Below are 27766 nucleotides of genomic sequence, written 5' to 3'. Positions count from 1 at the left end.
GGTTATTTAAGCACAGACGTCGGTCACAGGGCCCTCTTTCTCCTGGGAATTGTACCAGAGAAGAGAGGTGCTGTTTCTGCATACTGTGAGGTGAGGAGGGGGGTGGGGTGGGCTGCAGGAGCAGGTGGGCTTGGGTGGGATGAAGTGGCGAGGAACAGGGCGAAAAGGGGAGAAGTGGACAGCTTGCAGGGTGTGCTGATGGTCCGGGGCACACAGGCAAGGGGCAGCGTGGACAATGCAATCGGGGGAGGGGGGGCTGGGGCTTTTCACTGTATGCAGGCATAGGGGACATGAGGGAAGGCTGTCTTTCGCCCTCAATGCATTGAAGGCTGGCTAAATTCAGAGTGCCCCTGGGCAGACTGCTCTTCCCCTTTCCCTCCAGTGCTTCAGTCTAGAGACCTATTACGGTGCTCCTGTCAGGCTATTATATACCGCACTGTGTGCCCCTGGGCAGGCTGCTCCATCTCTGTGCCTCTGCTGCTTCAGTCTATAGCCCTAGCGCCGTGCTCCTGGCGGAATATTGTACATTGCACTGTGTGCCCCTGGGCAGGCCGCTCTTCCCCGGTCCCTCTGATACCTCAGTTTTCAGACCGAGATTCTACCTCCAGAAGTTTTTTTTTCCAGTAGCTGTGTCATATGGGCATGTTGGTATGCGGTGAGAGTTATAACTATTGTGACTGCGGGCGTCTGGGTATGGCAAAGTAAAGAAAAGCTCAATTTCTCAGGGTGAAGACAAAATAAACAAGGTGGGGGGGACCGGAAAGGCGAGCTGCATCCGCAAGCAGTGAATGGGCGCCTTTCTTTGGCGGCGGGGGAGCTTGAAAAAGCCCCCTCGCTCCCCGCAGCCCTCCTCACCTTCGTGCGGGCCCCACGCCTCGGAGCCTCGGCCAGCCAGGAGCTCTTCCTGGTGAACCGGGGTTAACGCTGCTCAAGCAGGAGTAGTGTGTGTGCGCCGCTGGATCTTGAAAGCGCATGCGTGCAGTCACACGCATGCGCACTAAACCAGCAGAAGAGTGGGGAGCTTAAAAATACATGCGGCCAAGACATGGACCATAGTGCGGCTGCGCATATTTATGCGCATGCGTGGAAAAGCGGGGGGTGTAAAGACAGATGGGGTGGGTCTATTGATAGTACACCGGAGCGCAGACGTCGGTGCGGAAGCGGCTGAACCGGACCCGGGGCGCTAAGAAGACACAGCAACATGTGGAGCCGGCTTAGCCCGCTGGACAGCGACTCCTACTGCGAGATCAGCCAGTACCGGGACCAGCACTTCAGGGTATCCGAGGCCGGGGCGGTGGTTGCGAGGGGTGACTGGCCCCGGGGTTCCAGCACCGGGGTGGGGACGACGACGTCCCAGTTTGGGACTTGTAGTTTTATTCACTTTGTATTAAAACCCTGAGTTGCAGCTAGGGTTACCATCTCTCCAAGAGAAACATCCAGGCCATTTGTTTTAATTAGTCTGGAAAAGGCCCGTACATGACAAGAACTTTAAACAGCATGGAATGTAGTTATTTGTAACATGACTTTTTTCTGTGTTTGTTTATTTAATTTTTAGACAGGGGTAGTTAACGCAGCTCTAGAGCAAGTATAAGAGGGTTTTTTCTGTTCGTATCTGCTGTTTGAAGTATGTACAGAGAAGGGCTAAAATACCGATTTTGGGTTCTGCTTATTTTTGTTCTGGCTGGGTCATGAAGATACCGGTATTAAACGAGGCAAGTGTCGCCCCTGGTTTCTGCAGTAACGCCCAGCCTGGACGGGACGTGCTGCTCTAGCCTGGTTGTACACAGGACACTTGAGACTCTTAGCCAGTCTGATTTATGAGCTTTGTGGCTTTGGACTCTGGGATTTTGTACGATTATTCTCTGTGGGGTTTGTGTAGAGTCACTGGTCACCTTGATCACTGTGGTGTTCATAATTTCCTTGCCATTATTCCTGCAGTTCTATATAGACTGACCAAGCCTTGGCATAATACATTTCAGCTTTAAAACGCAAAACAAAAACCTACATACAGCTGACCAGGGTCAAGCACTTCAATTCTGCAGTTTCAGTAGTCAAAGGATAAGTGCAACAGCTGTTGAAAGATGCCAATTTAAGTCAAAATTTCATACAAAAGGATAGCACAACAGTCGAGCAGCATGGTAACTCGCAACAGCATCTTTCGAGCAGCATGGTAACTCGCAACAGCATCTTTCGAGCAGCATGGTAACTCGCAGCATGGTAACTCGCAACATGGTAACTCGCAACAGCATCTCTCGATGCTGTTGCGAGTTACCATGCTGCTCCACTGCTGCGCCTTGATGTTGTGATATTTATATATGTTGACAGCGGGAACTTAATACGTGGGTCATAGTACTTAGATATTGTTCATTTCAATAGTGTGGCCTCCTGTGGAGACCTGTTGCATCTTACCTCAAGATATTTACAGCGGCACTCTTGCTATATACCTTTATACATGAATCCACAACACAGCATGGGAGAATTATTGTAATCCATTTAAGATACCATTGATGGGCCCCCTTATATTCAGGTGTCCCTGAACAAAGTTTACGCCTTCATTTTTTCAGCAATTATTATTGTACTTTACCACCGACCTTGCGAAGGATTGTTTTAAATACTAATTGAAGTACTGTTCAAGCTGTTTGTGATCCCTCCTGAAATTCAGTATGTGACCCAGGATTACATGAATCAGACTTGTTTTCCCAATCACCTACGCGTGACTGACCGCAAAATATCTCAGCCTCGGGTTACTTGACTTATAATTCCATAAGCCCTGATGAAGTTCCCGTGGCACTGGGGAACAAAACCTGTTGGCTGTGTGCCGTTTTTTTTTTTTTTAACAAGACTTAAATAAAAAGAAGAATTTCTGAATCATAAATTGGGCTCCCGGTTTTATGGTATTTATTTTTTTGCCATTTCCGTCTGTATTTATCCATATTTATTTTTTGGGCATTTTTTCTGTATTTATCCACATTTATTTTTGCCACAAGCAAAAGACGATGCTACAGCTAGTATTTTTCCACATTTATTTAAATTGACAATGCACACATGCGCTCAGTTGTTATTGGTCAACACTGTACATTCATCTGAAAACGTTTCAATTTGAAGAATGTCCCAAGTATGCTTAAAAGTGCTATCACAAGCCATATGTCTCAGAGTTTGCAGTTTCTGTCATCGGCAGAGTGCCACACCCTCTCCCCCACTGAACACTACTGCCCCACTGAGAGACTCACACTGCCTTCAGCTGCAACCCAATTGTGCCCCGCTATAAACACCTGGAAGCAATTCAAAGTATGCACTAGACTACAGTAATATGTTGCCTGAAAAAAAGTAACAACATACTGGAAAAAAAGCAAACACTCATAGGGAATAAAACTTAAAGCTTTTACACTCATTATTCAGAAATCAATGAGTGTTTTTGCTTGAAAAGCTAACATGAAAAGAAAAGTAGCGCTTCACTGGCAAAATCTGTACGGTGGCGCTAATGTGTTTGTGTAAATAAAACCGATCTGGCCACTTTGCGACTACTCTGTTTTGCTTTATTTAGTTGTGTATTTACTGTTTGTACATTAATACTTTTTTTCTCTCCTGAGGCTGCATTTTGCAAAGACATTTGCAGCAAAAAGTGTTTCTTCTTCTTTTGGATCCATTTCATTGTGGTGCTTAAAGCGACTCGCCTCTGGCCTCCTTTCTCAGCCCACCCACAATAAAGCTCTGTATTTGTTTCTCTTTTAAAAAAAAATCTTATCTCAAAAACTTTTCTAAATCTCCCACATTCCGGGTTGGACTACCATGAGCGTTTGTTTAGTCACATACGCCTCCAGCACACAAGCAGCCCCTGAGACCCCCCTCTGAGTGCCGATGTGGGGATTTGGCCGACCAGGAGAGGGAGGTTACAGTACCCGTCCTTATATAGCACTCGCCAGAGCTGCTGGTTTTCATTTCACCGAAAGCTCTTTCAAAGGAACAAAGCTACTGTATTTTACTGGCATTTATGTAGCGCTTCATGGAAAGCTATAATTGAGTGTTTGAAAAAAACTGCACTAGATTTGTATGAAATCGACCATAATCCAGTCACACCCAAATACTCTGGAAATGACAAAATGTTCTACTAATCGCCTCAAAGCCGATTGTCGCATTTAAATAAGACGATAACCAACCTTCCTTAAATCAGATTTAAAAAAAACAGGTGTATGTTTGTTGCGCATGACCTGCTGGATGAAATCCCATCCCGCCTGGAGTGCATCTCGTGATGTGTGGCACCAACAACGTTGTCGGCAAGGGAAAAAAGTTGGCGAATAACATGCAATGTTTTCAAAGGATTCTAAATATACATGTTTACACACTTTTTGTATATGCTCGTTGACACGATTTGGGGAGGGGGGTTTACTTGAAGTTTGATGTTTGTCTTTAGTTTCCAGAAGTAAACCCCAGTCTGCGAGGAAAAGATGGGTGCTGGTGCAATCGGCTGAGTGAAGAGGCGGGGGCTAAGTGTTGAAAGCACAACAAAGCCTCATTAACAAATAAACAGTCTGTCAAAGACCTGTGAAGTACTCTGGTCCGGCTGTGTGTGTGCCCGGGAAGCTGTCTCAGCCAGGGCTGACACCTCTAAACCCTCTAAGGAGGGGGAGACACCAGATTGTTGGGGGTGTGATTCTGTTGATGTCAAAGACAAAATGTACTAGTATTTTCCCATTTTTATATATAAATACAGATGGGAAAACTTGTTTTCCGTCTGTATTTATATGTAAAAATCAGTTTAAACTGAAAACCGGGAGCCCCAATCATAAAGTTGTCGCCTGCTTGAATTCTATCAAGTGCATCTTCCTTTTGTATGAGCTTTAAAACGCAAACCAATTGAATATGACAGTGCTTTTTCAGTTATTTATTCATTAATGACTTTTAAATAGTGCGAACTTGACCCAAACGTATCCAAGCACTATATAGAGTAAGCGCAACAGCAGTAAAATTAGGTACATAAAAAATAGATAAAATATATGGTGACTGTAAAAAGAGTAAACGGTATACAGTGGGATATGTAAGCAGAAAAGCAGCAAGTACATTGTGCACGTGTTATGCTTGCACAACAGGTAGTCTTGGAATGGGTTTTCTGTTAAAGAAAATACACCCCAAGATGGCTGTTGACACACACAAATGCGTTGTGATGCATAGCATTATTGTTTAATTCAATGCTTTTACATGTTCCTGATTATAAAGATCAATTAAAATTCTAAGACAAAATTGAAAAATGACTCTATAACACCTTGCAGCAGCCGGGCCCTTTTAACCCCTTGCATGCTGATGACGGCCGGAAGCCGTCATGGCACACAGTGCTCGTGTGCAGATGACAGCTCCCGGCCGTCATGACCGCACCCGCGATCGGAATGTGCCGCACAGGCGCAGAATTGCGGCAGCATGCAATGGGTTAAAGTAAATAAATGTATTTGAAGAGGGCACTGGAAGGAAAAAGACCATACATTGTGGAAAGACAAAGGAGCAAGCTGGGAGAGGGAAAATATGTGCTTTTGTTTAAATGGTATGCGGCTAAGAATGCTGTTACATATAGGCATGACGGGCAAATGGAAAAAATCTTGTTAATGGAGATAGGTTGATTGGAAACACAATATCCAGCCTTTCAACTTTCATTTTATGTATTTCAAGAGATGTATATTTATGGAAAAGATAACTTTGTTTTTTTAGTTTGTTATATTCAACCTGAGAGGGAGTAGCTGCAGAACATTCAGCAACCCACATAAATCTATACAACTAGAAAGTCATTGTTTATTTACAAAATGTCAGGAACGATGTTTGAGCTTAGTACATTTGTGTGTTTTGTGTAAGTGATGGCATGAATAGTGTGAAAGGTATATTGCTGAATGCAAAAGTAATGTGGGTCATTGCCAGAATGTTCAAACAGTAGAAACCCTAGCCATTGCATTTTCAATTTCACATGTTCATAAATTAACTGTTATCAGTTGGACACTTGAGGGACTTGTACTCTGACCAGAGTTTACTCCTACGTAAGTAGTATAGGGCTTTGTGGATGTATTGTTGCTTTAATGTGTTTTTCTCTTTATTTCTTTATGTCTGGATGGCGATCATGGAAGTTGCTGCAAAGTTTGGAGCTGGCAGAGGGCAGTAACTTGGGAGGCTAGGCTGTGTGACTGGCAGCCCTCCCTCCGGGGTTGACGATTAACACCTCTGGCATGAGCACCTCCTAAAGCTTTGGTGAGCAGGAGGTGTGAAAATATGGTGTTGTAAAACATGTTAATATTTACGATGAGGCAATCTGCGATTGCGGACTGTCCATCATTCAATCAGCCACTACTTTCTCCCTAATATTTAATGTTAAGTAATTGCATAACCCCAACTTGTTTGCTCTTTCAGAAGTTTTGTATGTGGGAAAGAAGAATAGCTTTGGGTTCCTGAAATCCCTCTGGTTTCCTGAGCTAGTACGTTCAGTGAAGGTCCATAACAACCTACCTGTGACTGCAGTGTGGCTGCATCTTGTAATATTGACGAGGTTCTAGGCCAAGTGCTCCCTTTGAAGTAAAGCAGCTGTTTGCCTAGCCGTGTTTGTAGTTGAAGGTATGCTTTAAGAGGTTGTCATTTAAGACAAGGTTACTTTTTGGTTTGAAGCAATACCTCTTGGCTCTTACGTGAGGTGCCTTGGGTTGAAGGCACTTTCAAAGGGTATTTTTAGGTCCAGCTTAGACAGCGCTTGCGCTGTCGGTAGATCTGTTGTATGTACTATGTAGTCTCTGGAGATCAGCCCCAGGACTTGAATGCTTCCGCTTTTGCTTAGGGACATTTTCCTATTCAACTGCCTGTATTTAACTGTCTTGATCGAAAACGACCAGTAGAGGTCAGTAAAATACCAGAATTGCTTTCTGCTTGTTCAACTACCTCTATTTAACTGACTTGATAGAAAACGGGCAGTAGAGGTTAGTAAAATAGCAGAATTGCTTTCTGCTTTGGGACTTTTTATTTTTTTTAAGGTCTCCCCGAGACAATGCGCTTGCGCATTGCTGGTGAGAAAATAGTAAGGGGAAAATAAAAGTCTACCAAAGAGCTTTAAAAATGCGGTTTATGGCAGGTGCATGTGAGGCATTCAAGCGCGAAGCTGGCATCTGGACTGCTTTCGCCAGCTCGTGCTTGGTCTCACTTCCTGCTCCACCTCTTACTTTCGTTATCGCTCACACCCCATATGCTCGTTCCCTCCCACCCTTCCTTTGATTCCAGAGGGCTTTGGCATACGGATTATGGCCAGTGTATGCGCCTTACCATTTGCTCCCCCGCTCCCTCCCCCATCAGATTTCAAAGGCTGCCGCTCCCCCAGGCCTTCCTCCCCCCTGCATCAGACTTGAAAGGAATGCACTCCCCGCTATCTTGTTCTTTTAGCCTACACTCGCCATGCATTAGTTAAAGAACACCAGTGGGCCTTTTTGCCGCTCACTAAAAGCTCCTCTTACGTCTTTCTCGCTCTCGCACCCACGCTCTTTCTGTTACTCCTTGCTCTCTTTATCTCCATTCCTCTCCTGTAGTTCTCTCTCATTCTCGTGCTCTCCCTCACTCTCCCCGTAACATCCCTCTTGCTAACCTACTTTCCCTTTCAATGCTGAATATTGAAAAATATAAGGTGTTTTTAACTCAAAGTTTTTCACTCTACGTTCGCACCACTCGTGTTATTTTTTTTTTAGGTCTTGCCTCTCAATGCGCATTGAGCGGAGCGAGACTATAGGGTCTTAAACAAGGTTTAACTACACTGGCGATTTGATGGGTGTGCCAGTGCGCTTTTAGGTCAATGCGCTTGTGCATCATCAAATCGCCATCTGTTCCCCAGCAGCTCTTCCCGCTCCGCCCCACAAGCTTCCCCCACCGTGTCTCTCCCTCATCGCCGCTCTCCCCGCTCCGCCCCCTGCTGCGGCCGTGTCGTATTTCTCCTCCCCCCCCCACCTCCCCACAGCAATGCCCTCTGTCTTATCGCTTTTGTAGCCCTTTGTCTGTGTGTTAACATTTCACACGATTGGTATTTTATGCTCAACCAACACGTGATCTTCAAAATGCCTCTTCAAAAACGTTTGGTAATCTGCATCAACTCATCAGATCAATGCGGTTTGCATCACAGAGCACTATACTTACAATTTCGGGAACTCCTTGCACAACCCTTTGTTTCCAATGAATGATGTCCCCACCATATGCCAACAGTCCCTGCGGCCTCATAATATGGGTTATCATTATTGTGTCTTAGTACGCTCTTACGATTAACCCACTCCGTCCCTTTAAAAACTTTTCTACCAAAGACAGCTAGGCGGGCCCTCACGTGACGAAGTTAAACACAAGCAGTGGTTTGGTATAGGTTAGTTGGCGCCACTTAGAAAATCTCACAATTGATTTGACTTTAGAGGTTATATCTGACGGTGCTAAAAGGTAGAAGGAACCACTTAAATCCTTCCAAACGTGGCACAAGCCTCACAAAAGCTATAACACTCCTTAGCACACGTAAGTCACAGTAATGTCATATACACAAGTGTTTCCACATTTCTTCTGATACAATCACGAGGAGTAGTTATTTTTAGTACATCAGATTCTTGTTTATTCCCGTTCACTGGAAACTTTCCATACAGCCAACACGTGTTTCGTCGTAATTGGGAATGTAACCCACGACTTTTTCAAGGCTGCAAAGTTCAGAAACAAAAGAAACAGACATATTGCCATATGTATGTGTACTTGAGACCATTGTTTCAAGTCTAATCAGAACCATTAAACATATTACCATTCAGGTTTATAGAAGTAGCCCACACCGTGATAAGGTACCATAATCTATACGTTGGTGAGCAAAGAAGAAACCACATTGCACATCATTCCTTCTCATGTAAAAGAAGTAGCTCACACCTTAAGTTATCACAATTCGTAACTCAAAATATACATTGTTGACAATTGAGAGTCACAAAACAGTATGTGAAAATTTCACTTTGATATAACACAGAATGTACCTCTGTTCCTTACAGAAGGTCTATGAGCCCGTTATGAATTGGAGGGACCGGGTAGTTGGATGATCTTATTAAGGCGTGATTCGGTACTGTGTTCCTCGTGGTCAGTGTGCACACTCTGTTCTTATGAAACACTAAACCCACACCACGTGTCAATGGTGCTCATATTCTTTATCAGAAGTAGCTATTCATGCTTTGCTAGTGATAATAGAGATAGTTGATGTATATTAATAAATACCCATTTCCAGATCTGTACTCTTTCTACTGCAAGGGTAGTAAGTGAAAAGTAGTGTAAGTAATTTCTGTTATTTATTTTCTATCATACTGATTTGTCTTATGGGTACTTAAAGCTGTTAACTTACTCAATGTGTGGTGATAATTTCAACCCGCATGGGGGTTATACTGGGGTCTTCTGTTGTATATTATTCAGCGAGCGTTGTCCGATCAGTTCCAGGTGTCTGTTTCTGCCGGAAGGCTGAAAGGAATATAGTTTATTAGAACTCTTATTTAGTAGTAACTAACACAAGTGTGTCTGTGATGAGGGCTGCGGCAAAAAAAGTACTCGTTCTAATCCAAATAACAAACAAGGCGGAAGAGACGCGAGACCCGCGGCGACCCGGAAGCTCTTGGCCGGCCGGCCAATCCGCTCGCGGCCGACCGGAAGTCCCGCCTCCTGAGGTCCGTGAGACGCCGGCGCATGGAGTGCCCTGCCGGTCCTGGGTAGCCCGGATCCCCAGGAGGGGGCCAGGGAGAAGGAGGAGTGTGGCGCCTGTTGCGGGGCTCCTCTGACCTGAGGGAGCCCCGATTAAGAAGAGGAGACGAGACACGCCGCGACGTGAGTAGCGGAACGCGAGAGGAGCCCCGCCGGAAGAGTGCAGTGGTGAGTGGGGCCCAGGGCTAATGTGAAGTCCGTGCGTGCCTGTGTGTATGCCTGTGGGGGAGGGGACGGGAGGGGGCGGGAGTGTGTGCGCGCGGGTGTGCGTGTGTGCATGTGTTTGCGCATGTGTGACTGTGTGTGATTGAGAGAATGCGAGGCAGGGGATAGTGTGCCTGCGTGTGCATGCGCGCGCCTGTGTGTGTGTGCGTGCGTGCATGCAGAGGGGTGGGGGCTGCCTGTGTCTGTGTGTGAGCGAGCACTCCTTCATGATGCAGGATAGCACTTAAGAAAGCCAGGGGATTTAAAAATAATCACCTCGAATTTAGTTGTAATCTAATGTGTTTATAAACACCATTTAGTCCCCATATTACTAAACATAAGTTACTACTAAATAAAAGTTCTAATAAACGATATTCCTTTCAGCCTTCTGGCAGAAACAGACACCTGGAACTAATCGGACAACGCACGCTGAATAATATACAACAGAAGACCCCTGTAGAACCCCCATGCGGGTTGGAATTATCACTGCATATTGAGTAAGCTAACAGCTTTAAGTACCCATAAGACAAATCAGTATGATAGAAAATAAATAACAGAAATTACTTACACTACTTTTCACTTACTACCCTTGCAGTGGAAAGAGTACAGATCTGGAAATAGGTATTTATTAATATACATCAACTATCTCTATTATCACTAGCAATGCATGAATAGCTATTTCTGATAAAGAATATGAGCACTTCAAAAAAAGTACAACCTTTAGAAACCGTTGACACGCGGTGTGGGTTAAGGGTTTCATAAGAACAGAGTGTACACACTGACCACGAGGAACACAGTACCGAATCACGCCTTAATAGGATCATCCAACTACCCGGTCTCTCCAATTCATAACGGGCTCATAGACCTTCTGTAAGGAACAGAGGTACATTCTATGTTATATCAAAGTGAAATTTTCACATACTGTTTTGTGACTCTCAATTGTCAACAATGTATATTTTGAATTCTCAAAGGCAATGGGTTTTGTATCGACAGGGACTACTTGCGCTCTACATAAGTTACTGACAATTTGTTAGGTTAACAATATTAGCAATGGTGCCACAGGAAAAGGGAAACCCTCTGAACCCTTTGCACGGTGTCGAAAACAACACCTGGACTAAATATAACACAATTTCCTATGCACACAACTTATCAATTTGGGTACACTTGTATCTTGAGCAAACATCCAGTATGTTTTAGTTCTAGAAAATAATATTCCGCTTCTTCTGTTTGAGCAAATGTTGTTGTTTTATTGCCCAAAAGACCTTACGCCAGCCGACACGTGTTTCGTCAGAGTACAGATTGCTCTGACTCTTCAGGGCTTTCTTGCAATGATGGCGTATATTGTAATTCCACTTAACCGGTGATACTTCCAACCCGGTAAGGGTATCATGTACTTTCAATGGATGTAGCTATTCCTCCCGCGTATCTTCAATAACTTCACCAATCCGTATTTAGTGAACAGGTAGCTGTTTCTGAAAGGAGTGTCGGCAAACACGATAAAAATGGTAAGATCCACTCGACTCTGTTAATGACGGCGTGATCCAATGTGGGCGAGAGGATCGTCTGTAGGCGTGTGTGCCTTGCAATATCAAGTCCGTATGTCCCTGGACCTTAGTGATCGGTTACTCCGCGAATCCGGCGTTCTACCTTCCCAGATTCATCGTGGAATACGGAAGTGGATCACGCCGTCATTAACAGAGTCGAGTGGATCTTAACATTTTTATCGTGTTTGCCGACACTCCTTTCAGAAACAGCTACCTGTTCACTAAACACGGATTGGTGAAGTTATTGAAGATACGCGGGAGGAATAGCTACATCCATTGAAAGTACATGATACCCTTACCGGGTTGGAAGTATCACCGGTTAAGTGGAATTACAATATACGCCATCATTGCAAGAAAGCCCTGAAGAGTCAGAGCAATCTGTACTCTGACGAAACACGTGTCGGCTGGCGTAAGGTCTTTTGGGCAATAAAACAACAACATTTGCTCAAACAGAAGAAGCGGAATATTATTTTCTAGAACTAAAACATACTGGATGTTTGCTCAAGATACAAGTGTACCCAAATTGATAAGTTGTGTGCATAGGAAATTGTGTTATATTTAGTCCAGGGTGTGGGCTACTTCTTTTACATGAGAAGGAATGATGTGCAATGTGGTTTCTTCGCTCACCAACGTATAGATTATGATACCTTATCACGGTGTGGGCTACTTCTATAAACCTGAATGGTAATATGTTTAATGGTTCTGATTAGACTTGAAACAATGGTCTCAAGTACACATACATATGGCAATATGTCTGTTTCTTTTGTTTCTGAACTTTGCAGCCTTGAAAAAGTCGTGCGTTACATTCCCAATTACGACGAAACACGTGTCGGCTGTATGGAAAGTTTCCAGTGAACGGGAATAAACACGAATCTGATGTACCAAAAATAACTACTCCTCGTGATTGTATCAGAAGAAATGTGGAAACACTTGTGTATATGACATTACTGTCACTTACGTGTGCTAAGGAGTGTTATCACTCACGTGACGAAGTTGGGAGGTCCCCTTTTTTTCACTCTAAAGCTCACACGGAAGTGATGAGCCTTCACCAGATGTACTAACACGGTCGCCATTGCCCGGAGCTCGCGCTGAAGTTAAGCACGAGCCTTTTCTGTCAACTTCGCCACTACAAGCCGGAGATGCACCCCTCACATTTTTGTCACGCAGTAACACTTTAATTAGCACTGTACCAGTAACTTCGCTGGGGCTCCTTGTATCACTAGCTGCATCTCCGCCACGCAAGTATGTCAGCACTAATCTGCCACAATTTACCGGTACGGTACGATTGCTCAAAAGTCAAGGCTGACCTTACGTACTGTACCTGAAGGCTTTTACGATGCCGCACAACTAATGGACTACGTTTACTCACGGGCCCACGTTCACACAACTCTACAGAGGCGATTATTCCCAACGCACTTTCGCATCTCATTTACACACACTCTCTCTCCCGGGAGCACACTGAAACAATTCTCCAGCGTTAAAAGATACAATTGTTCATTTTTATAAAAATCATTCGATACTTCATGAATGAATTTTTGAAACAGCTCTTTTTTCCTTCTTACAGCGTTAATTAATTGAATTTGCTTTCATCACATGTACAAAATTAATCAAGGTATGTCTTTGCCGACACCTCTCATTTTGCCTAAAAACACAGTCATTCAAAGCTCTTTACAGAGACCTTCATTTTGTCTCGCTTGCGGTTCTATAGTGCCTCAAAGACTGGCCCTTCATTCCTTCAAATTGTCAGAAATAATTTTCTGTTTCCCTTTAATTGGGATAGTTAACTCTAAGACATGATCGGTTACAAATGAGGCAGACTTTTTGTTGCATTTGTTTTAAGGAAAATCGAAAATCACCGCCAGCAATATGCCTACATGTACCACTATACTATGTGGTCCTCTACCCTTAGAGAGCCTTCCAAATTCATTGGCTATTATTTAATAATATTAGGTTGCTCTACCATACTATGCCACACAACAGTTTATAAAATAATTTTGCCCTAGGCACACCGAATGGTGCAAGACTAATTTAGGATAATCTCATTAGGAGTAGCTGCTTATGAAATGTCTGAGAAGCGGCCCCATTGTTGTTAATCAGCTAACACAGGTTGTGATATCTTCCTCTCCTGTCTCCTTTCTCCTCTCCCCCTGCTGCCTCCTCCTTTTTAGATTTTAGTATTACTTTTACTGTTAACACCCACCCCTCACCTCAAACAGCATACATTTTCTTAAACACACGTCGCGATATCCTGCAGAGCGATTGCAAGTGGCACCACCAACATTTACATATTCAAGTGGATGAAAGGACGCAGCAGTTCACTGGATCAACTGTCGCTGCCTTCCCCTCACCTGCAGCCACATGCAAAAGCCGCCCAGTGACTGCCACGTGCAGGTTTTGTGATCACGAAATCTGTACGAGGGAAGTGTGCAGTGCTGCGAGCCCCTTCACTTCACTATGTGTGTGGCCTCACTTGGCGCTCTTGCCAGCACTCACAGTTATTCCGGGGCTTTCTTTGTACTGGTGCCACACTGTTTCAAATAAATGAAGACTCACGTTTTTAAATCAGTACTTTAAATAAATGCATTGCCATGAGAATTGGTAAATATTCGAATGTAAGGGGGTGGGGCCTTTTAGAAATACCTTTATAGATAAATCTTGAAATCATGCAACTGTTTATAATGTACAACATGTTAAAGTTGTCATAAAATACACTGAACATATTCTTCACAAAAGTTATTTACAATACTTTAAGCTATTGCTATTATAAATTACTAGAACTTTTATTTAAGTATTAATTATTTAAAAAAATTAAAAGCCATTTGTATTTGTAATATGAATACATCTAAGTCACGTACATACAAAACATGTTGCATTACAAATACTATAGGTGTGACATTTGCAAAAGTTAAAAGTATTGGCATTGTAAATGACAAAGATATTAATTTTGCTATTTTCAAGACCAACACATAAAAGAAAATTGTCATTTACAAAACCAATAGATCCAACTTTTCTAATGCGAGACCTATTGCAATTCCAATGCTTGTTTCTCCTCCTACCCCTCTCTCTACGTCTCTTTCTCGCTCTCGCACCCACGCTCTTTCTGTTTCTCCTTGCTCTCCCTCCAACTCCACCCTCCAACCTCTAACTCCAACTCCACCCTCTAATTCCAACTTCCAACTCCATCAATCAATCAGAGTACTTGTAGAGTGTGCTACTTACCTGTGAGGGTCTCAAGGCGCTGAGGGGAGGGGGCTGGGGGTGCTGCTACTGCTGGAAGAGCCTTGTCTTGAGTCTTCTGCGAGTAGGTCTTGGGTCTGCCGTATGTGGGTAGGGAGGGTGTTCCAGGTCTTGGCGGCGAGGTAGGAGAAGGATCTGCCATCGGAGGTCGTTTCTTGGATGCGGGGGACAGCGTCGAGGGCGGGGGATAGCGTCGAGGGCAAGGCTGGCGGAGCGGAGCTGGTGGATGGGGGTGTAGAGGCTGAGTCCACCCTCCAACTCCACCCTCCATCACTCAGGAACACCACCACATCACTCGGGGGCACCACCCCATCACTCAGGAACAACACCACATCACTTGGGAGCACCACCTCATCACTCGGGGACACCACCACATCACTCAGGGACACCACCACATCACTCGGGGACACCACCACATCACTCGGGGACACCACCACATCACTCGGGGACACCACCACATCACTCTGGGGCACCACCACATCACTCAGCCCAACCACATCATCACTCAGCACCTCAACAGCACTGTCCTTGCTTGCTACCAACCAGCATTGACATAGGCAATAGGACTCGCATTAGGAAAGTGTAAGCCAATTGGCTTTGTGAATAACAATTACTATTAATTGATATATTTTCAAAGCCAACCCATATTAAAAAAATGTGTCATTTACAATACCAATAGCTCACACTTTCCTAATGCAAGACCTATTGCATTGCAAATGCTTGTTTTTCCGGCAACTGCCTCTATTTATTTTTCTTGATAGAAAACGACCAACAGAAGTATGTAAAATACGCGAACCCCTTTAGCATTCCGTAGATTTCAGGCCATAGAAACTTGTCTTCCACAAGCACCTGTAGACAATGTTTTTTTTAAAATCTTGTATTTTCAGTGATCTGACCACTGAAGGCCCCGATTTTATATTTAAAACATAGCTTTGGACCATACCATTTCTAGCTTAAAGGCAATATTTCTCTCCATGTGTTCTCATACCTGGCATGTTCTGCAGTTTGGTGCTTAATTTCTCTCCATGTTGAACAGTAGATGTTTCAGCACCCAGCCTAATGTGCTGCATATCTAAATACATATAAGGCCCCAAAGGCGAGACCGACTGCATTGCAAATGCTTGTTTAAGGTATGGTTTCTCTTCCAAAGTGCTTTGGGTTGAACAGTTGCCATGGCCAAGAATTGGTGCATTCATTTCATGCTTTACTGTAAATGGATTAAGCCATAACAATTCTTATGAGACTTCACCTCTACCATATTTAAAACCCAAATCTTTGTCTCCATTTGTGAACAGCTAGGGCACGCTTTTCGTACTACCTAACACACATTCTTATGAAGTCTCTTATGAACTGCTGATCTACTTTACATTCCTGTAGATTGAAAACTGCACCGGTTTTGTGACGATCTTTTCACTAGGTTTCAATTTGATAATATAAATAAATATCTCTGCAATGTGATGAGTTTAAATCGTAATGACGTAGCAAGAGTTGTATGAACTTCAGCGTTCCTTTTTGAGGCTTGTATGACAAACCTACCCGAAACCATTTGTTATAGTTAGAGCTTAACCGTAGTTCTGCTTGCAGCTTCAGTTACATATGGCTCTATTGACCTAAACCATGATATTTTGACAGGTAAGCACATTTCCCTGTTTATCTGAAGTATCTTCTTTCTCACCATTTTTCAGTGTGATTAGGATCATTGCCTGTGACAATTAACATTAATTTTCCCTGGACCACTCTCTGAACAATGCTATGTGCAATGCAGTACCAGTTTTGAATTCCCTAACACTAAATCCACTTATTCTCACATTATATACATTTCCAATGGCTTTCCTTTTCATTTGTATGTCCAGTTAAGCTTTAAGATCCCCTTTGGATATTCAAAATTTGTTTGTGATAGTAGTTAATGTGGAATTGTGGGTGGTTGGTTTTTATCTATGTAGTACTGGTTAATATCTGCTTTCTAGCACATTTTTAAAAATATAATAAAATGTTAACTTTTTCAGTTTTGTGGTTCTAATAAATAAGGTTGAGTTTTTAGGTATATAATCAGTCCAAAAGGATTACTGTAATCACATTACCTTGAGGGAGGAGATAAAGAAGTGTTGATGGTTGACGACTCAGAATTGCTGTCAATTAAAATAACAATGGCCAGTTCAATGCCAGGAACAAGCTTCCTTAACAGTTATTAACAACAAGGAAACGCCATGTTTAGATAATACTGAGTGATTTTAGAACAGCCCCTGGCATATGATTGAGTGTCATGGTTTGCCTAAAATCCTTCCTTCCTGTAAGTGTCCAAACTAGTATTGAAAAACGATATATTTCCAAACAATTTCTTTCCACTCTAGTCAATTTCGGTTGATTTTGATAGCTGGAGCCACTGTCGTGGGCTAGGTTGATGTTGGCTACTCAAATGCAGTTTGAGTTATGATATGCACCCCGTTGCATGTTTGGCTGATGATGCTGTTTGTATGTTTTGTCTGTTGCTTGGGCTTTCAAATTCAAAAACATAGATTTTTGCTTAATTTTCAATATGAAAACCCTGTGGACAGCCAAAACCTTTAAATAGTTAAACATTTATTTTTTTTGGCCACTAGATCTTTATTCTTCTTTCAACCTACCCTTTATGGTAGGAAATTCGCTTTTACTATAATTTCTCTGGGATGTAAGATGGGTAGAAGTTGTAGGCAGAGAGGTGTGGGATCAATGAGCACAGTATCGTAGGCTTCCATTTTTAAAAATGGCAACAAAAAAAACCTGAAGAAGGAGAAAAGGTGTGAAAATGTGCAGATTCACCCTGACTCCAAAATCTAATTTATGTATGTGTGATGCAGATACCCACCAAATGCTTGTCCAGTATCTACTGAAATGTTCAATGTTTAATAATTAGTTCCCCCATCAATACTCTACTCCAATTAAGTGGTGATTTTGAGCAAGTACCTGGGGAAGCATACCTCTTGAAAGTGCAATAGAAATCTGTGTTCTCTTCATTGAGGGTGTGACACCCCCTCCCGTAGGATGACATGCTGATTAGCCTCCATGGGCTGGCTAGCTTCAAAGAAGCCGCTTCCTTGAAATGCAAATCTGGCTCCCCTCACAATAAAGAAAGACCCCACCTCCTCTTTCTAGAGGCCCCCCCCCCCGGCACTTGGACAGACAGTAAAGTTAGTGCAGTAGGCGTGCCACCTCTAGGCTAGCACACCCCAAAGGTGGGCTACTGTGAGGTGAATACGGTTTTTCAGAGGTAGCCATCTTTGTAGTGGCAAACTTAGGAACTCTGGGACAGGGTTATGCCTCCTTCGCACAGGAAGTGGTCATATAAGGGGCTTAGTGACCCCCAAGGATCAGGAGGACTTTCGCTACCACCGTACCCTCCCCTAACATATCTAAATACTGAATTTAGGTGAGCCCCTGGCACCAGAGAAGCATATCCTGATGACCTAAGAAGAGGGAGGACACAGGAGAGACGCAAAGAGCGTAGGAGAGAAGAAGCAGCTGACCTGGTACCAACTCCGCAGGCCTTTCTGCATCCCTTGTAGAAAACTGCACCAAAGTCGACTTGGCCTCTAACTGTGACTCCAGAATTTTGCGAGTACTGCCTGCTTTCGAAAAAGACTCAAGGCCTCTTGTGAACAGCAGACCTGCCCTAAAGAACTCCAAAGGAGAAGACTCTGAGAACTCTAGAAACTGCCAAGACACCTGAAGCAACCAGTGCACCTGTCGCCTCCGACCCAAGTTGAAGTGGGCCAGTAAGGCCTCCCCTCCCCCTAAAAGTCCAGATCCCAAATGCTGGTTCAGCCCGACTGGCTTCCTAGTCAAAGCCTGTTGTCACTTTTCACAGTTACTGATCTCCATTGAAACCTTTTGGGCACCCAATGCTGTTTTGCATCCGGCCGCCCTTGTGCCACTGGTGGCGTACTGCTGGTGCTGCCTTAAACCTTGCCCAACTATCGCCTCAACTCCCGGAGATTGGTCTTTGTTGGAAAGTGGATTATTGGTAGGGGCAAATGTAGGTCTGCCACTGGCAATAAGGCCACTAACACATGATAGGACTCAGTATAGGTCTTAGAAAATTATTCCCATGCTCAACCCTTGGTAACGTGGCTGCGAGCAGACAGGCTTAACTTTTAAAGACAGGTATGTAAAGCATTTAAAAACTCAATTTCAGTAAATAAGACAAAAAATAAATATCCAACACTAATTTATAAAAATAGGTAATATTTTTATCTTTTAAATGACACCAAAACGTATGCATTTTTAAAGATTAGTCACTTTCTAGTGCTTAGAAACCAACAGTGCCCCTTCTAGTCATTTTGTTTTCTCTGACAGGGACACACCTTTAGAAACTGTTCTGGAGAATGTTCTCACCACTTTGTTCAGGTCCAGGTAGAACTCCTTCCTGAAGTTCTGCTTTCGGGTCCCAAAGTATCTACACACAATCCAAGGTTCTGGAATCTCCAAGAGGGTCCTTGAAAGTGTGAAACTTTAATTCCGCAATCCACTTGAACACAACCCATACAAATCCACTGGTACTCCAGGCTGGGAATTCTTTATGGGGATGTCCAGGTGAGCTCAGTTAACCTGTAGCTTGTAGGGAGTCCACTCTTTAGTCCTTTTGCAGCAAGGTAATCCACAGGGTTGCAGTTTCACTTTGTGTAGTCTTCAGAGGTCAGGCCTTATAAATCTTCTCAGCAGGGCACTTCTTACTTCCGTAAGTTTCTAGCAGCAGATCTGGAGGGCGCTGCCTCTCTGATACTTATTAAAAATTCTCTGGGTCAAGCACCAGGTCACTTCTGACCAATGAGAGCAGGGTAGCTCCTCATAGTTATGACCACATCCTGTATAGTGTGGCATTATTTTGTCCCAGAGTGCACCAATTTTCCAAATCCATAATGGCCGATTTTCGAGCAAGAAGGTAAGAGCTGGCTAAATGCACCCCCTGGGATGGCGTATCTCCATGGACTCTTCCCCCTACCATCTGCACATACCTTCCTTAAGCCTAGCCTTGCTTGGTCAAGAGTGTCAGAGTGAAACTGAAACCCAGGCCTCCCCTTTGCCTTTCAAGAGCATGGTTTAAGACTCCACCACCTGGGCTGGCATTCCTATAGATCAGCTCACTGCCCTCCCAGCAGAGTGGTTCTTTATCACTCTTCAAAGCAGTCTGGCTAATCTACTTAACTCTGACCAATCAGGGCAGACCACTGGAAGGCTGAATTTGGACTTACAAACAGAAAGTCTTATAACTTCTTGTATGTACACTTGAGGAGAAATACAACAATATAATATTGTTGGATTTACTAGTACCATTATGGGAAGTCTTTGAATGGTCCGGCTAGTCCTCTCCTATCAATATTTATTAATCAATAACTTCCTACTATGTTAACCTATGGACCATGGGGTTTGCAATGGGGAAAATTACTTGGGTCAGTTTTCTAGCACCAGGGCTTATAAAAAATTTTTTTTATAAGTATTTCTTAATTTCCACAGGACCCCCACCCCCTGTGCAACTAGGGAAGACTTTAGGGGTTCCGAATGTGTAGAAATATAGCAGCTCCTCCTTACCCAGTGCTCCTAGCATCAAAGTCGAATTTGAGCAGCACTTCATCACAATGTGGGGAGTGAAATGTGAAATTTCACTTCACACAGGCATATAAAAACTAATTTTATAAGGGTGTACCTTTATAGATAACTGACCCCCACCCCTGGGATATCTAGGGGAGGCCCTGGGGGTCCCTAATATGCCAAAACATTGTAGGTTTTCTATCTTTAAGTGCCCCTACCACCAAAGTCGAGTTTAGGCACAATTTACTGTTTAAAAGCAGTCCTGTCACCCAGAGCTGCTTTTATATTGACCTCCGGCCTCAGCAAAAAGCTGCTGGCCTCTCAACTGCCGTGCCTCAGGGTCCAGGGGACTTCTAGGTAGTTTCAACTCCCTGCCCTATTATATACTAGGTGCCTATGGGGTAGGTCATGCCAATTACAGGCGTACCCCACCATACCATAGTGTACCCTAGTTTATGATAGGTGTTTTAACACCTTGGCTGCTAAAGGGTTTCCCCCCCCCCCCCCCCCCCCCCCGGTGTTGCTTTCTATGATTTCCCATTGTTCATGACAAGGTCAACTCGTCATAAGCACAGCGCAGGTAACGCCCATGACGAGCTGACCTTGTCATGAGCATGGAAGGGGTTAACTGTATTCTAATGTGTTCCTTTCAGTTCAGCCCTGGCCCTGGTTAGGCAGAGCCCAGGGTCAGTCAAAATCAGTTACCACCAGCATCAGTCAGCAAAACGTTGGGGGGTGCCCAAGGCGCAGGATGACTTTGCAACAGTCTTGCAAGTCAAAGTACTGTACCTGTTTGCAGAACTTGTTCTTCCTTCCATAGTATAACATTGCAGAACTCAGAAATTGCACTGTGTCCACTTTTTAAAGTGAAATTAAGTTACATTTGAAAACGTACTTACCTGAGCGATTCCCTCTGATGCCTAAACATATATCTATACATATAGGTAGATATTTGCTATTTTAAAAAATTGGTGTGGATCTCCTTCATGAGTTGTGTTGTCATTTATCAATCACTGTGTGTATTTTGCAAATGTCTTGCACTCCTCTGTGTTAAGCCAAAGGCTGTTCGACCACACTACCCTCTAATGGAGCACTCTGGGATTGCACAGCAAGCCCTGTCTACTAGTAAGGGAATCCTTGAACTCTTTACACAGTATATCAGACTATTAATGTATCGCATAAAGAATAAATGAAATAAAACAACCTAGGCACAATGGTATTGCAAATTGTCCAACTGACAAAAATCAAAGAGGTGGGACTACACAGGATCAGTTTCGAACATTTAATAGTATACATATTAAAAACAATCAAGGCTTTAGACAGAATAATCTGAATTACAACCTTGGAAAAATGCATCACAATACATGGAAATTCAAATTTGAAAGAAATCAATTAGCAAAACACTATCACGATTATCACAATTATAATTTTCTCACAAAAATCACAAATATAAAAAATATTTAAAAAGTGGCAAAGTTAAAGTATTATTCTCGACGCGCGTTTTGGCGACCAGCGCCTTCTTCTGGAGGAGCCACAGTATATTCTAAAAATAAAAAGAACAAATTTATCGTCTAAACTTAAAATTTCAAAGGTAAATACTTTATATAACATTAGAAATATCCTGAACCTGTGACGTCCTGATAACCTCATGCATATATAGCAAATATACATAAAAGATGTAAACCCAAAATTGGGTTTTTCCATTTCCTTGTACATTTTAAAACTGGGGAGAAAACCCAGTTTTTAGGACAAAATGTTTGGAGGGATGGTTCAGAAAATAGAACAAGAGGGAGATTAATGATTCTGCTGGGGGTTTATAATGTGGTGACGTGGCTAATGTGTGATTATTTCTGGTGTTTCATCTTTACCCTTTGCTCTTGAAACACAGTATTTTCAACTAACCCTTGTGTAAAACATTCCTTATTTTTACCAGAGCAATACATTTGATTGATCATTCATCTAGGAAATAAAATTATTAATTGTAATTTTTATTTTGGGGGAAACAACTAGTAGTTATAGGACAATTGTTTATGATCATGTGACTTAAACTGGCATAATGTAAAGATTGAGAGTCCTAAAGAAATTCATTGGCTAGAAGGGGTTTGAATGGAGACCAAAGTAAATACAATATGTGCAGTTTTTTACCATAATTGTTGAAAACCAAAAAGGCAGGGCCCCTCGCCCAACTCGTCTACTTATTTTCTAGCACATTTTTCATGTACTTTGTACGCTTTATGCACTCCACAAAGCTTCATCCTGGTTGTGGGTTTTGATAATGGGGAAAATGAAGGCTGGGCTTCAATGATGGTAGTTAAACAGCCCGAAGTGTTTTCCTTGGCCCCCACGGTCCTCTATCCCAAGACACTCAGTTTGCCCTCTGTCTTCAGTTGTACCAAACAATGAAATTGTCTGTTAAGTGTGTCTTTTAGTCCCATTTTATGCATGCTAAACAAAGTTTCAAAAAAGTCTGGGCTGTAAATCAAGATACAACGAAAATATCTCCCCCCTTCCCCACTCCCCAAACATCACTGCCACAATCATCTAAGTTCAAAGAGAAACTCCCACAATCCCGCAGGCGGCGCATGCAGGCACAAGGCATACATTTCATCTTTCATTAATCATGCTCACAGGCATATGAGTACACTGCATCTGTCTGCGACAAACAGTTGAGTACGTGATTTCGACTTCTTCCACATCCACCTTCTCCACCAACACTCCAATTTAACTGAAGAGTTGCAATGCTCTCAAAATTAGCGTATCACTTTTCCACATGCACTTTGTTAAACTGTAACACTGTAAGTCATACCTCTGTTAAGAACAGCCAGGCGTTCCAGTCCCATAGTTCCCCGTACCTCATTGCTCCGTATTTCTTGTTTTGGCTAGATTATTACTTTCAAGATCTTATTATGGTTGTGTAGCCACTAGCTGTAGTTGACACACTAACCTCATTGACGGAGCAGGCCTCCTGGTAGATGGTGGAAAGTGAGCATTCACCACTTATCTCTGGCATTTGCAAGTTATCACGGTAACTCCTATCTCCCTGAAACTGAAGCTCCACATCTGAGCAGCACTGCCTCCTCCCATTTGTCTTGTCCTGGGGTGGATAATTGGAGAGCACTAGGGGTTTTTGGCTTACCGCTGTGTTCAAGTCTAGACATGTCGCCGCCCACCCCCTCCCTCCCCGGAGTGTACAGTCTGCCCTCAAGTTCCTGAAATGACTATCCTATCTGGTTTAGGTGATATCTTGTGAGTATCTGGTCTGCTTGTTTCAAAAGCAGGTAACTGTGATTGGGAAGGTGCCTGTGGGCAAAATAGGGGCCATTTCGGTTTCCTCACATCCTCCTATAGGTCCATGAAACATCCCCGAAACACGTGCTGCACTTAAGTCTTGTTAATTTTTACAGCTCACTCCAGGTCAGTTAACATCCACGGGACTGATATCTTTTTTTATTGACCTAATTTCATTTGTTTAATTCCTTCGGTCTTAGTTCTTTTGTCCTTTAACTACATTATTAAAGATAAAAATGCGTGGCTAGGTTTGCAAAGCTTCTCCTCACGGAAACTGTTAGTGTGGTTGAAGAGGCATGATTGTCGATTAGTGTTTTAGTGGGAGAGCCTTATGATTACTCCAATCACATGGTTGCTGGTAAATATTTTATGTTTGTGGTATTTTCTGGTGCTGTTCTTGTGCGTCCTCTTTGGGTTCAATCCTTATAGTCTTCTCAGTAAACATGTAAACACGTACCTGTCTCATATTTGCATCTCTGCTCTACCTAGTGTTCTGTGAATGGTCTAGGGCCTCATGCATGGCTGTAATTGTTGTCTCTTTTTGTCCAGGGAAGCCGATATCAACAAGAGAAGTATTTGTTGACCTCGAGCACACTTTACATTGGAAACCTGTCCTTTTACACCACTGAAGAGCAGATCCATGAGCTTTTCACCAAGTGTGGCGACGTGAAGAAAATCGTTATGGGTCTTGATAAGGTCAAGAAGACTCCATGTGGCTTCTGCTTTGTAGAGTATCCTTTTTGGCAGGCATGGCTCACACTGATAACTGTTAAAGTTTCCAGACTGATTTCCCCAGCATTATATCCTGGTGGGGATGGATACAACTGATAACTTCATATTTTATATTCTGTACAGGGTTATATGTCTTGTACTCATTCACTTTAGCTTGAGATGGTTGTCATAAGGAGATACTTGTGTGTTTGCTTTCTAGTCCGGAGAAGCTCAAGCGCAGCCGTTGTGGCGCACAGCTCCCTGCATAAGTACAGTTGGCGCCTTCTCATAGCTACATCTTACCTAGGAAGCGGATTTGCCTTGCACACACTGACCACTGCACCCACTCCTCAGTATCTGGGAATCCTACAGCAACACATTTGCCCTACCAACCATCCATCATACTACTAAATTCAGCGTTCCTGTCCAGTTTTCTTCAATGGAAGATACATCTCATGATCAAAGAAAAATCAGCTTGTCAGCAATGTCACGTTCCCTTTTGTGTATTTTCCTATACTTGGATGATAAGTCTAAAACATGTTATGTTTGATTTTTGTTGGTACGCCCATTGTTCTGTTGCTGATTCTCTCCAGCACTGCCCATTCTCTCTGCACCCCTTGCTTCTATTGCTGCTGTCCTCCTTGCACTGTTGATAAATAATGCAGATTCCTGGTGTGAGGGATTCCTTTCATGATGCTCTTTTGCTCTTTCCTTTGTAGTTTGAGGTTAGTGTTTAAATATGTGGCTGTACAAAACTACACATCTGATCAAACTTTACCTGGGTGTACGTGGCATACTTTGTGTCCTAGGGCATTGCGCAACTGCAGTCCTACCTACTATGGCCAATCATTGCCTCTCTTGCTGTGAAGGAAAGTAAAGAATAATCATGAATACTCAAGACTTCCTCTGGAACTGCTACTACTTGCTGGTTAAACGTCCTTGGCAATTTATAAAATATCCTTATGTTTGTGTTCCTTATGAATTCTTGCTCTTGAAATTGTTAAAAACAGCTAAATCAGCCCTACTGGCTGGGTCTATGGTAGACAGCAGGGAAAGGTAGTCATGTAAACATGGTACATTGCCCTTCCAAATTGCAAGATGTCATAATGCACAACCTTTAAACTGAAAGTCCCCAGCTAAAGATGTTACAGATAAATGACTTTTACTGCACGTGTACAGTTTATCGAGACATAACAGATTATAATCGGAGCTCTTCTTGAAAAGTGTAGTTTTGCATGCCTTCACCTGTAGGAGTCTTAGTCTCAGCATTGACGATAGGTAAGTGAAGATAGGCGACTTACCCTTGCTTCCACCCTCCTGCATGCCCCTTTTTCTTGTACAAAAACAACAGTTGATGGACAGAATGCAGAACAATGTCATACATTCACCCCAGTACAGAGATCTGGGCCTAAACCCATCGTTTTTTTGCACTCCACACCACCCCAGTTCAGACATTGCCATATGCAAATCAGCCTTGACCCTGTGCCTCATGGGAACAGTCCAGCCCGAACTGCCAAGCCATGTCTTTCCTGGACCGGAATCAAGCATCCTAGGACCGGTTTCTGGCTATCAGCTGTCTTCAGCCAGGATAGCTTGACTCCAGTGGTGTCGAGAGCATGGGACTCACGTCTGAGCATACCCATCCCACTCAGGGTGACAAATGCAAAAACAACAGTTGATGGACAGAATGCAAAACAATGTCATACCCCAGTACAGAGATCTGGGCCTAAATCCATCGTTTTCTTTTTGCACTCCACACCACCCCAGTTCAGACTTGGCCATTTGCAAATCAGCCTTGACCCTGTGCCTCATGGGAACAGTCCAGCCCGAACTGCCAAGCCATGTCTTTCCTGGAACGAAATCTAGCATCCTAGGACCGGTTTCTGGCTATTAGCCGTCTTCAGCCAGGATAGCTTGACTCCAGTGGTGTGGAGAGCATGGGACTTGTGTCTTGTACAGCACAGTAAAAAAAAACCTTTCTAATGTCATATGCTGGACACACCTTTTCGTCACTATATTGTAGCATGGCCTGTTGGATTCTGACACAGGGAACTGACATAGAAATTGTCTTGCGCATGTTGCCTTGGATATGTACCTCTGTCTGTTCTTCAGGATGATCACTGAAATTTTTTTCAAGGAGATACGTTTTTCATGCATACTCGTAGGAATTAAAAAAAAAATCAGCAGAATTGGTATGTGTAGTCAAAATGGGCATAGAAGTTTTGTAATTTTATTTAGGTGGCATGTATACAAATGTGCGTTAACTCTACTAGATAAGGCAGTCTTGAAAGGCATGTCTTTATTTGTTGCAGGCACTATGAACTCTTCCCTCCGCTGGGCTTTTTAGTGAACTTGTACAATTGAAAGTTGTGATCATCATAACCTATTCAGTTAGTCAAAGCTAGGGTTGAATTACAGAAATCCATCCTAAGTCCTTTTTTTTTTAAACTTTATTTACCATATTAGCACATTATAGCAATACAAGCATAGTTGTTCACGGTCATTAGTGTGGCGCCGCGGCTAGGGCGACTGACTCCGGAATCTGGGGATCACGGTTCGATCCCCGGCACCGGCGGCAGATTAGCTCAGCACCATGTGACTCTGGGCAATAGCTTGCTTAATCTTCCCGACGGCCCCCAGCGCCTAGAGACCCTTACGGGTGAGTGTGCGCTTTACAAATGTGGATTATTATTATCATATGATTGAAAAAAGAAAAGAGAGATGAACTACATCAATGCAGGAGTCGACATGCCATGTATCTAGTAAACAAAGAGACCCAGCAACACTCGAAAATACATTCCCGAAGGTCAGCCCCCTTCACCGGAGTATAGACATCCGCCGCCCAGAAGCTGGACACCTGGCCCACCCGTATCCAGACAGTCGCAGGTGCAACAGCATAATCAAAGAGTCACGAACACTGTAGGGCTCAGTGGATCATCGGTAAACAAACATTTGAAAATAACGAACAGGTTACCCCACTATTCGGGACTATGCCCCGCTCTAGTTGTGAGTCCGAGGCTTGTCACACAGATTCCACATAAGTTCTGAATGGCCCCTAAATATCCCCGGGATGGAAGGAGGAAGGCAGTGTGCTGGAGTATACTTCGCCGTTAGCGTTCCAGAACGCCATATTATTCAGCCAACCTTACAATGTGAGAACTGTCTTGGGGCCTCAGTAAATAGCTATTTCTCTTTTGGCCAGCAGCAAACAAAGGGAGACAAATTTCCTAACGCTTCTGGAGACGTTTACCACATAACCCAAAAGTGCCACTTCAGGTGTGGGGATGAGACAATTTGGTCATGTCACCCAGTGTTCTGTGTACCATCTTCCAATAGGGCTGTAGTCTTGGACAGGACCCTGTTAGGTGTGCAAAATTGGCGTGTGGGGCATCACTTTTACGAAAAGTATGAGGTCTGGATGGGTCAAGCCTGTGGGCTCTGGCAGGGGTGATGTATATTCTACGCAGGAATTTAAAATGGAGTACTTTATGTCCGCTGTTTAGGGAGACTTCTTT

The 27766-nt window shown here is 43.4% G+C and overlaps 2 protein-coding genes across 2 annotated transcripts in view; one reads left to right on the top strand and one right to left on the bottom strand.

Moving 5' to 3' along the window:
- The window catches only part of TEX11 (testis expressed 11), a 1326855-nt gene extending 1325883 nt beyond the window's left edge, over nt 1–972 (bottom strand). The window contains exon 1 of the mRNA XM_086918299.1: nt 856–972. The gene's annotated coding sequence lies outside the window, so the exon portion shown is untranslated. The remainder of the gene's footprint in view (nt 1–855) is intronic.
- Nucleotides 973–1108: 136 nt separating this feature from the next.
- LOC147718354 (nuclear cap-binding protein subunit 2-like) overlaps nt 1109–27766 on the top strand; it is an 85150-nt gene continuing 58492 nt past the window's right edge. Inside the window, exons 1-2 of the mRNA XM_086918297.1 lie at nt 1109–1276; nt 24090–24271. Coding sequence (XP_086774423.1) covers nt 1202–1276; nt 24090–24271 — 257 coding nt within the window. The 5' untranslated portion in view covers nt 1109–1201. The remainder of the gene's footprint in view (nt 1277–24089; nt 24272–27766) is intronic.

The sequence above is a fragment of the Lissotriton vulgaris genome, chromosome 4_1, assembly GCF_964263255.1.
Source record: "Lissotriton vulgaris chromosome 4_1, aLisVul1.2, whole genome shotgun sequence".
Taxonomy (NCBI): Eukaryota; Metazoa; Chordata; class Amphibia; order Caudata; family Salamandridae; genus Lissotriton; species Lissotriton vulgaris.
This window is presented reverse-complemented; position numbering and strand designations above follow the sequence as displayed.